At 39.5% G+C, this 12,054-nt stretch overlaps 1 protein-coding gene across 10 annotated transcripts in view; it reads left to right on the forward strand.

Moving 5' to 3' along the window:
* Positions 1-12,054, forward strand: part of LOC105201991 (histone-lysine N-methyltransferase MECOM) — a 116,030-nt gene that overhangs the window by 73,977 nt on the left and 29,999 nt on the right. For 9 of the 10 annotated variants that reach the window (XM_039448355.1, XM_026132390.2, XM_039448359.1 and 6 more), the window contains 2 exons: positions 9,534-9,905; positions 10,196-10,392. In XM_039448355.1, the coding sequence (XP_039304289.1) occupies positions 9,534-9,905; positions 10,196-10,392 (569 nt within the window). Of the gene's footprint in view, positions 1-4,030; positions 4,633-9,533; positions 9,906-10,195; positions 10,393-12,054 lie in introns of those variants that run through there. The other variant, XM_011170321.3, reaches the window with a different exon arrangement.

A 12,054-nucleotide genomic window follows, 5' to 3' on the forward strand; every position in this document is an offset into this window, starting at 1 on the left:
GACTCTCATTCTCCTCGCTCGCTGTCTTTGTGGGGAGACGCGCCACTCGTTTCGGGGTACATCGAGGAGTCGACCACGCGAATTTACAGGAGGCCACTCGAGCGCGAGACAATTGTTTAGTCGCCTCGAGGATTGACTTCTCTCTCTCCTTCTGCTTCTTCAATGACTCGGTTTTGCTCTCCTTTCTTTCTTCCTTTCTGTCTCGATCAACTAACTTCTTCCCCGCGCGACCGTTAACGGTCGACTGAGATGTCGCCGAGCGGTCTGCTCTCTATCTCGGCGTCGACAGATTCTCAATCGAGCTACGGGGAATCGTATAATGAGATATTGTATACTTCGAGTGCCATGCAATAATTAATCTGACGAATAATACATTCGTAAGAATATCGGAACTTTTTTCAATTTAATTCTCACCTGCACATAATTTATTTTTAATGAAAAAATAAAAATAAAAATTTGTTAAAGTGTAAGAATAAAAATCGCGAATTTTAAAGAACTCTTTAATCAGACAAAATCGACATCCAAAATAGTACTACACCTTGTATGATTATCATAAACACATAGTATTATATAATAATACAACATAGTAACTTAATTAAGAAGAAACAGATTTGTATATTTTGCCACGTTGGCCGTTCATTAAAATGCACAAACGTGTCGTGGATCGCAGGGAGGGAAAAAAGCGTCTATCTATCTGTCGCTCCATCCTTTGACAATGGCAGTCGGCGACACGCCCGCAAAATTGCTTCTCCGGCGTGGAAGCTCGGCTGCCGCACGAGAGAGAGACAATTTTTCGGGGGTTGCGAAAAATATTAATAACTCCGGTGTTACAGAGTAAAGGACGAAGGGCTTCCCGAGTAAGGGATGGCATGTTCGAGGGGGAGGTCGTGAGCGGCGGGTGAGGCGTGGGGGTGGCAGTAGACCGGGGGCAGCGACGAGGGGGTGGCAAGTGTTTCTGTCAGTTTAATAGCTTCGCGCCTACCTACCTCCTCATCCCTCCCCTCTCCCCCGATCCACCCTCTTTACTCGCACAAACTCACCCCGCACGCGTACACTTTGCCGCCGACATTACAGCATCGTCACTCCACGTGTCAGAAGTTGCGCCAGACGTAGGAGGTCTGCTTAGATCTGATAACCCTTTGATATTCCCGTTATTTATTGCCCCCTCCTCGTAGTTAGTCGACGCCGTTGACGTCCTCACATGCGTGAGAATCGATCGATCCTCGAACGATCCCCCGATTATGGTATTCGATCATAATTGGAAATAAATGATACGTAAGGGATTCTACGTCGAGAGAGAGAGAGAGAGAGATCTAATTGGTCGAAGATAATTTTAGACTTTGACCTCAGCGCTGTAAATGTCTAGCTAATATGTTTTTGTAGGCAATGTTCTGAAATAGGAGTAAGAGCGACATATTCTTCTCAAACATCTAAAATTACAGATGTAGTTTTGCGAAACAGGACTCTGAAAGATTGAAAAACAAATAAATAATATGTCGGCGGAATACACGATTACAACGGCCGATATGTTTTTACAGTAATCGTGAAATTAAGCATTACGCGTTCCACAGAGATGTATTCTATATAGGTAATAATAAATATCTAATTATTACTAAAGCTAGGGTGTAATAATATTCAATTTTGTATAATAATATATAAATATTTTAATTATAAATATATATTTGCAAAGTTTCTAAATAGTACATGCACGTATAACATGGAAATAATGCATTACAAACAAACGTTGTATAAACATGTATAATTGCTGATTTTTAGTATTTAATTATATTATTTATTTCATTATTCAAATTTATAATTAAATTGTTTAGCTGTACTTCTTATAAATTCGATCAATTTTGTTAATCGCACGATTTTAACGATATAGCTATTACATTTTTATATATTTAGTTATTTAACTCTTATATTTTATACGTTTCACTAGTTTAATATTTAAAGATTAAAATTCAACAATTATATCTAATAATAAATATATTAATAATTCGGCAATTATATCATACTATTTTTCCGGTTGTGCATATTCGTAAGATAATTTCAGAAATTTGCGAAAAAAAGTGAGTGCGTAGTGTTTCCGTCTTATGAAAGGATACGGATTACTTATCGCGCTGGAACGAAGGTGCGCGCAGTAGGTGATATCAACAGCCGAGGTAGAGACATTTTTATGCTGGTGTAAATCAAGCCCCTCCAAATATTGCGCGAAGGACAAAGTCGACGCCGAATGAACGAAGGGTACTGGCGTTGCCGGCCATAAAGAATGATATAACTGCACGCGACACATGTCTTCTCGGGTGGGAAACACAGTCATATCGTCGTTACTGCCTCCTTTTTCCGCTCGTGCCTTCGCCGGCTACCGGGAAAATGAAGATTTGTTTCGGCGTCTTTCTTAGCCCCGTTATATATTCTTGCGCGGCTTTATCCGCGGTCGTCCCGATTTTATGGCGTTCGCGCGCAAGATTTAAATCATCGTGCCTGCTCGCCTCGAAAATAAACCGACAAGGAAATACGGACTAATAACTCTCGATTATCTCCTTGTTTTTTTTTAAAGTCGAGGAGAATGACAACCGAAAAAAAAGAAATGCAAATAGAAACTAATTATACTTAATGAGATGAGAAAAGAGAACGTATACGAAGCTCAAACAACTTTGTTTTTTTGAATAATTTTTAATAAAAAAATATTTCAATAAAATATAATTTTATCTCCGTGTTATAGTTGTATTTCGTTTTCTTTTTCTGTTTTTATATTGTATATATCTTCAGACTTTGAATTTTCTGAGATGAAAGAAGAAACGAGATTTCGTTATGTGAAATATTTTTGTAGGTCGCCTTCGAATAAAAATAAAAAAAGAAGCGGCAAAAAAGTTGGATGCATGAGAGAGCGACTGAAAGAGCACTGCTTCGACCGTTTTCCAATCGTAACGATTCTTGAGAAAGTCTCAAATCTCGTTTTCTTAACTAAGACGAACGTTACATATCCATAGAAAGACATTTTTTTCCCATCGTAAAGTGAAGCGTAACAATACGCGAGATTGGCGTTTCTGATACTCTACTCCTTCGATTGACTTTGAAGTTGAAGTCGATGGACAAATCGCGGCGAATTGTGGAGTGTGGTCGGAAAAAATGGGGAATTGACTGAGAGGTTTGTGACAGCGACTTTTCGCAGTGAAAAAGTGGCCGCCCTTGTCCAATAAGAACTTTGGTGGCTGTCCCGCTGACCTCGTCTCTGCGTGGGGTCTTTTCTTCCCTGCGTCCTCATCGAAGTATTTTTCGATAGAGATTTTTTGCGATAAAAAATATCTCAGTGCGTTGACATCTTGCCGTTGACTACTAATGAAATCCAAGCTCTCGCACTACTTTACGCCCATTCGTGAATTTGTTAGTGACGAGAAACGTTGATGCAGGAAATATAATACGATATATTTCGATGTTGTTTAGATTTGGAACGGCTGAATGTATAAATATTTCTACCAATGTTTAAACTATTATAGTTATTTTTATGGATTTTACGAAAGAACCATATTAAAAAAAATAAAGATATGTAATTCTTGTATATTTTATATTTTATATATTTTACAAACTTGACAAAATAATTTTATATATATATTTTTTTTTAATTTTATCTAATCATTTTTATTTATGTTTAGACGTACAGCCTAACAAGTAATATCTAATGAAGTAAGAAAAGATTATAATTTATATTTTATCATATTACGCATTAAAAATTTTATTTAGTAATGTTCCGTGTAAGAAAGTACATTTGTGAATCGTAGATAAATTAATAATTTTAATCTTGTAAAAGATTAAAAATATATTAGATCGCACTTTTTAGAACGTCCATTAAAATTGATTCTTGCTCGGCTCTTGAACCTTCGGAAAAAGAATCCCATGTCCGACTTTGACATTCAGCTACCGCGAAATCTCCTTCGTTATCAGCGTCACGTTACGCTACCCCCTCCCCTGTTACCCCCTCCTCAGACGTTCTCTCAGACAGTCGCATTACGCTCCACCGCCGAAGCACCACGTCCCTCTCGCTTGCTCTTCCGAGGGATGCTGTAGCTGCCTTGGTGGGGACCTCGACGCGATAGGGGTGGCTCCGCCCGTGAACCAACCAGAGGTCCCGCTGGAAGCGACCCGCCACACCCCGTGAATCGTCCCTGGGATCCCAAGAGAACCCTCGTCGTGCCATCCTCTTCTCAACAGATTTTGGATCCTCTAGTCCGCCAAGGGCCAGCTGACACGGAGCAGCGCTCTTTCCGTTGTCCGTTTCTTCTATCAGTCGCTCGTCCGGAAAGGTTCGCGATACGCGGGCTACCCCCCGCGATCGCAACCACCTCTTCAGTGGTTCTGATCGCGTGCCCAACCGATCGATCGGACGATCATGAAGACAGTCGGTCCACCGACGAATTTCCGCTTAACGACGTCGCTCGTCGTTCTCGTGATGTTGACGTGATCATCGTGCAGGAAAACTCTTGTGATACCGATGTGTCGGGAGTGATCCAAATCCTCGTCTCGTCCAGAATCATTTGGGCGATCTAGGATCTTGAATCCGGATCTGAGACGAACTACCGATGAACGGCCTTGATCTGTCCTGGTCTGTCGTGGATTGCAAGATGAATGGTAAGTCAAGTAGATCGCGTTAATAGTGGATCAACGTTGAAGAACATTCAACAACGATGACAATTGATTTATATACGATTTATGTCGACAGAACGAGACGCGCGAATTGATGAGACAAAGTTCTTAATAAAATTGTTATTAAATAAGTTATTAATAAAGATATTTTTTCATTAACATGCATACTTGCGAAAATATATCTGTGCCGGTTCTCTATCCAATTTTAGACCGAGTCTAAACACGTGTTAACTTATTTTTACAAAACTGATATAACGTAAATAAATAGTGTTGTGATCGTTCATATTCTTCTTCATTATAAAATCAATTTTAAACAAGATTGGCGTAGCCAGCTTTAAAAACGTCGCATATATTGTATAACGACGTTGCACAGCCGAGAATGATATTTATTTTGGCATTCTTACAAAGTTCGACTTGTTGACGCGAAATATTCTTCCGTTTGCACTACGTGCAAATATCGGCAAGGAAGCTTGACCGCAGCCTGTCCGGAAGCCGGACCCCGGAGATTCGATCTTCTGTCCAATTTGGTCTGCCTCGGCCTGGTAACTTTGTGATACACGCTGATAGTCTTATCGACGTCTCCACGATACTGCTCCTGGCCGCAGGATCCGACCGCGTCGTTTTTCTAATTAACCCCATTCGCCAATCTGCGCCTCATGGGTGGCAGATCTGATACTGTCAGCGAGATTGGATATTAATCGCGCTATTCGCAACGAAACTTTCGGAAACACCGGCGTCGCCTCTCGTCATCTCGTGTTCCACAGCATGGTACATTAAAAAACGTCGCGTTCTCTAGAGGATCCCCGTATCGCCAGGATGTCCTGTGCGGTTAGAACTAACGCGGTCTGCACAAGCGCGAACGTAATTCGCGGTACAATCGCTCTTCCAACATCTCTCTAGTCGCCAATTTGTTTAATTATCTTTTCCGGAAGTCACACTTGCGTTTCTTGAACCTCGTAGTAATCTCCGTGTCCCGCTTCTCTGTCACTCGAGATGCTATACTCCAGATTTTACTTTGCTCAACAACAATCAAGTGACTTATAAATGTTATAAATTATGAGGATTGATCAACATTTTTTTAATGCTTACATTATATTTAATTTATGTAAAAAGTTCAGGCAATATTGAATAATTAAAAAATTAATTGTTTAAGTAAATTTGTGGAATAAAATTAATTTTGACCATTATAAGTGATAACAGCTACTTTCTATGTTCGATAACTATAGTTCAGCGAAAGGAAATATATAATGATGTATAATTTGATATTTATTTTATTTGGTTCCTTAGAGCAAATATAAAATATATTTACTCCCTCGATAATATTTAGACTCGCGCACATTTGGCCTCGCGTATCTACTTAATGGTAGATTAATCGATCATTGGTTGAGCGTTTGTTAAACCCTTCGATCGTGATACGTCAACTGCCTATATATTCGGCGCATGCAACTACATAGCAATCAATAGACGAATTCACAAAGTATCGCACACGCGCATCAATCATCGATCACAATAGACCCGTGCGATGCAAAAGAGTCATTTGCTTTATAACTCGCTAACTACTTCATCGCCATAGACAAACACACATTATTATTTCCACAGTAAATATCATGTGACATACAATGGCAACTGATAGAATAATTTTCATCAGCCACTTATCCACCAATAATATTCTAATTAGTTATAAAATGGCGTGTCCCTGTGAAATCTTAAATAGATTTATGATAAAATGAATTTTTCTCATCTTGAGAACATAAAAGAGATTACTTTTCGTCATTAAAAAATAAAATTTATTGAAATAAAAATAATAAATTATAGAACCTAGTATCTCGGCTTGCATACTCTTCAGAATTAAATAACTGTGAATAATGTCGGAAGTTACACGTCTGGGGTTTAATTTCTTAATTGATGGGGAAAAAAAGAGCTTCTTCCCACGATTAATTCGTTTAGGGTTAGGTAAGTCGCGCTAGAACGGCACTTCGCTCTAATCATCTTCAGAGCCTCTCGAGCCACTATCATCAGGGATAATGTCACGCATGGTTCAACAAGTATACTCGTACTTCTCTCTCTGTCAAGGGAGAAAGTATTCCACTTGTATCCCACAGGAGTCAAAGACCCCTGGCTTTCGAGGGTTTTCCAAATATTGTTGTTGTATCATATCGGCTACTTACCGCGTGTGGATCTGGAGTGCACATCCCGGATACCCTCGCGTGATCGGGTCTCTTCTTTACGATCATCTCCGGCCGTGAACGCGAAGATCCGCTAAATCGTGTTTATTCTGTCGATTAGGACCGAATTTTGGATAATGATATCGTACGCTACATGTTACAGCTATGCTTCTGCATTGTTTTGACACGTATTGTAATTATTTCACTCAATTAAATTTTCACCTTTTCTTTTTAGGTTAATGAATATCATACAAAAATTTAATTCAAAAGCAGTGTAATATTATAAAAAGGAAATTAATTTGGAGATACTTCTGTCTAGAAAAGTTTTTTCAGTCAGCTACTTTAAAATAAATATTTTAAAACTTTGTTAAAATTGTTTTACTTTTTTTTTTATCTTTATAGAGGTCGACTGATTTTGCTTTTAATTATGTGATGTTAATTATTAATATTTACAGTTTTGTGTGTAGATTAATTCAGAATCAAATCTCTGAAGTATTGTAGAAGCAATTTATTTCTTTCCATTAACCATGACACATCGATATCGACACTCGCAGACGGTCCTGTCTCTTTGAGCTTCGTGTCGACAAGCACGCCTTGCAGGATCACCGTTTTCTTTTACGACTCGCTCGCGCCGACGTAAGTCGACGGATCCTTAAGCCTTTGTTTACTCTCTCGATTAGAATGGAATTGAAGCCGACATCGTAAAATTGATATTTTTAACGTTTTATTGCGGTGTACGAGGTATACGGACCGCTTTTTCATACACGCAGCCGAGTCTAATGTCGTAGAAATATTATCTGCTTTTCCTTTACTTTCTATTTAAACTTTTAAGAAAGAGAGAGACGTACAGCAAAACCTGTAATTTAATTATTTAATCATTTAATATCACCGTCGCAATATTGAGTTTAATCGTGAGAAAGCTTTGATCGTAAAATTATAGTGCTTCCTTCCTTCTCTCTCTCTCTCTCTCCCTCTCTCCATAATAATTTGTCTTGCTCTTCGATGCACCTGCCAGCTCGTCGCTAAAACGATCATTTGCTTAGTCGCCGATTCACACGGAACTCACGTTATTTGCAGAGGACCCACGATCTCTCCTCGCAGGTTTTTCGGCTGGCTCGAGGACGCGCATAAAGGTCATAGTTTGTTTTTAGATAGCCGATACACTACGTAGATATCTTTCGATTCAGAGATAAGGCCGCTGTTAAAAAGGGCCCGTCGTATCCGGCTAAAGCGAGTTGTACAAACAAAACCAGATTCGTGTGATGTTTCTTTGTCGCTTCGAAAATGATATAATTGCCACGAATAGATATATATTTTTATGTTTTCATTGGAATGCGCGCTTGTACTCAATTAAATGCATTTAAAACATATTCATTCTTAATTAGGCTTTATTTTATACGAGTCGAATTAGATGATGAAACAGTCTGCGTTGCATAGGAGGAATACAGCGTATGAATGTTGCCAATAAACTATTGATTTTAACGATGCCAATAAATGTTGATTTGACAGTCTTGTGTTAATTAATGAATCACTTTTGGGACAAGTTTATTTCTATTTATGGAATTAAGCGGGTTTAGACGTGTCTTTTAAAACTCTACCCAGGTATAAGCTGAATTAAAATCAGTATTCGTTAAACTGTTGAAGCATTTCTATCATTTCTCTCCTACAACTTAGGGAGGCTACAATTTAATACTCTTATCATATTACCGCATATCTTCTTTTATCATTATATTTATTATTATTTATATTTGCGTCTGGAGGTGCATTTGCGACAAAACAACCGCGAATTATTTAAAAATGCACGTAAGATAAATCCCTTTTATCTTCGAATATTTCTCTCTGGGTGACATTACGACGCATCAAAAACAGCCGACAAGAGGACAATAAAATCCTTATCACGGCAAACATCCTCGTCTTGGATGTCACTGCGTGCACGCAGCAGCTGCGTACGAAGAAACGTGCCGCAGATAGCGCATACTCCAATTGACACTTGTCCTTGTGTGTCTAGGATTCCGTCGAGTAAAGAGAGAAGGAGAGAAGAGAGGGCCTCGCAAACATAAATTTATTTCACCTCTCTCGTGCAAAACCATTCACGATTTTCCGACACCTTCATCGAAACGCAAAGTTTACACGAAGCCACGACCTTTCCCGCAACAAAACGCTCGTACTTGCGTTTAATATCACGAACTGCGACTTTATCGCGGGAACAACGAGCTACCGCTTTCTCAGAAATGACCAATCAATACGTCACGTTCCGGAAAGTCGTCTCTCATCATTGTTCTATGTACGAATCTTTCTTAGTAAACATAATCTTTGCAAATGGCGGCTTATATGTTACTGAAAATTGCAATAAATTATTTAATAACTATTTATAATTTTCAAAATAATTGAGTCAATTTAAGTAATATTTTTCCTAAATAAAAGTCAATGGTCATTATTCGAATGTTATTAATTTTAAGAAACATCGTTGATTTTGTCTTTGTTTGCTCATCGAATTAAGAAGTCATTATTTAGTCAAAGTTATTATTTAATTTTAAAAATAAATTACAATTATGGACATTTCAGAGAAATCCTAAAATTGTAATTGAAAATTAAAATTAAAATATAATCTCTCTTGTAAACGGCACTATATTAACAAACAAATTAAATTCTATCCCTTAAATTGAATATTTGTTCAACATATGCCACATATTCATATCTCGGTTCATTTATTCTTCCCAGGAAGCAGCGACGAAGGCGAGTCGACGTCGGGTGCGACTGGCGGGGGTGGAAGTAGCGAAAACGCAGAAATGGAGGAGAACGGATCGACTCGCACGAGCAGCAACAGCAGCAGCAACAATCCCGTTTACAGAGATATGAAGCTACATCAGACCGGTGGCGAAATTCCACAGGAGTATAACCCCCAATCGCGAAGCGCTTATCAGCAACGCGGATACTCGCCGGGGATGGACCGACAACGGAATTACGAGAAGGAGCAACTTCAACCGTCGCCGTCTTCTAGAGACGAAGAGAGGAAATTGTCCTGGGAGTACAGCGAGAAGAACACGCGAAAAGAATACTCTAGGTCACGGGATTACAGCAATACGGAATACCGTGAGTCTCGTTGAAGGAAGGCTTTAAGCGCGCCACGAAACGTTCACGTGACACATTTATTTTGTTTTAGCATCACCGATTACAAAATGAAAAATATTTAAAATTCTTTAGACTTATATTCGAGTGTCACGTACATAATTAAATTCTTAAAATAAATTTGTCTATTGGATCTTGCGATTTTGTGATTACTTATCGAGCCGATATCTTTCTTGATAACTATTCGATAAATATACTCTGACGTTTGTCTTGATAAATATTCGATAAATATACACTGACATTTGTCTGCGTAGAGGATACGATAAAGCAGGAGGCCAAGGATCACTCGAGTCGCGAGTGGGTGTCACCCGTCCCGGAAGTCGAAGTCGGCGGTTCGGCACCCGGAGGCCCGTACGTTCGTGCACGCAAAGACATCCCTCGTGGCGCGAGATTCGGTCCGTTCCTCGGCAAATGGGCGAGCGAGCCTTTCAACCCCCGTTACGCGTGGGAGGTGAGTCGTATATTTCTCTTCGTAGTGTATATAGATGTGTGTACGTGTTTATCGTTTCCGCCCGCTTTCGAATTCTCGAGTGGGGGCGATCGTAAAGCGAATAGGTCGGTGCTCGATCAGTTCAAACTGACCTTTTGAAGCGAAAGATGTTTGCTGCGCTCTCAATGTTGCGAAATAGTCTTCCAACGCCGTAGAACTTTTTTATCGGAGCCAATCAACGCTCAGGGTATTTTTTTTTTCCCCAATGTTTGTCGATTAACGAAAAGAACATTAACTTACTAGTCTAATGCAAAGAGTCAATACGTAGATAAAAATAAGAAAGAGAGAAATTTTACGTAATATTTAGTTTGGATATTCTCTCTCTAAATCTAAATCAGTGAAATTTTAATGTCATTTCAATGCTGTACTTATTTATATATATCAGTGCTTAACTACATTAATCAATGATACATGCACTGTCTTTCAACGATAACACTGATTCTGATCATAGAGAATACCCTCCAAGTATAGCAGTGCAAGTCAGTGAATAAATAATACATTGACTTCAATTTAGAAAATATTTAATATTCTTTACTCTAAAAAAAAAACAATACTTGCGATTTTTCTTATTAACGATACGTTTACACATTTATTCGAAATTCACGAGGATTCACACGCGAATTTTATTCGCGATATCATCTCGATTTTAGATTGTCGTCAAACCGTTTGAAAGATGATCGATCTGTTTATGGTTCGAACTCGAAGCAGGAATGTTTCATTCCGCACCGATGTCGGTGGGTTTTCTATCCTACTGCTATAATCCCGGGTATTATCCGGCAGATGCCGGTAACAGTGGAGAAGAGAGAGGGAAGAGCAGATAGACAGAGCCGTCGCCTTGCTTCGACAGCAGACACCTGGTCGACTCGTTCGCCGAAGGTGTCATCCACGTTGACAGATCTGTCAATTGGATCGTCTCGGACAGCTTTCTCTTTCAGTTCCTCCGAAATTTTCAGATTCCTATGGAATCTGTTGGAAGTGCATACGGTGGACCGCACATTCCTAAGTCGACCGTAAAATCGATGTTCGAAGTCAGGCTCTCGGGGAGACAGTCCGTGAAATCGTCAATAAAGAATAATTTCTACTCTTCCTGTTGCATAATAAGCGTATCTGTAATTTATTTGTTTGACATCGTCGGAATATTATTAGTTTGTAACGAATTTTTTAGATCGCGACCCGATAATGCTTCGGGATATCAACACGATAAGAATCGATCGTGATTTTCAGGATCAGTTTCAGGAAATTGACTAACGTTTGCATCACATTCGATTGTTAGAAAAGATTTCCAAGTTTGGACGGTAGGAAACTGATCGCGTACCGGTCCAAAGGGTGTGATAGATATGATAGCGGCGGCGTTAGCGCATGTCGCACTGACAAAATGTAAATGGCACCATCCATCTAACTGCCGACAAAAAGGCAGCCGGGGCCAACTGTCGGACCGGCGATTACAGGATCGATTAAAGCCAAACTACCCCTTCGTTTCGTCGGGCCGATCTATCAACCCCACGCGCGTAAACGTGCGATCGCGCGAGAGGGAAAACATCGCGAGAGAGAGTCGGCCGCGATTTCTCATGTCAATCTATGTTTATTCTAAATGCCGTGTAAACTGAATCGCGAATTCAAAGA

This window comes from Solenopsis invicta, chromosome 1, assembly GCF_016802725.1.
Source record: "Solenopsis invicta isolate M01_SB chromosome 1, UNIL_Sinv_3.0, whole genome shotgun sequence".
Taxonomy (NCBI): domain Eukaryota; kingdom Metazoa; phylum Arthropoda; class Insecta; order Hymenoptera; family Formicidae; genus Solenopsis; species Solenopsis invicta.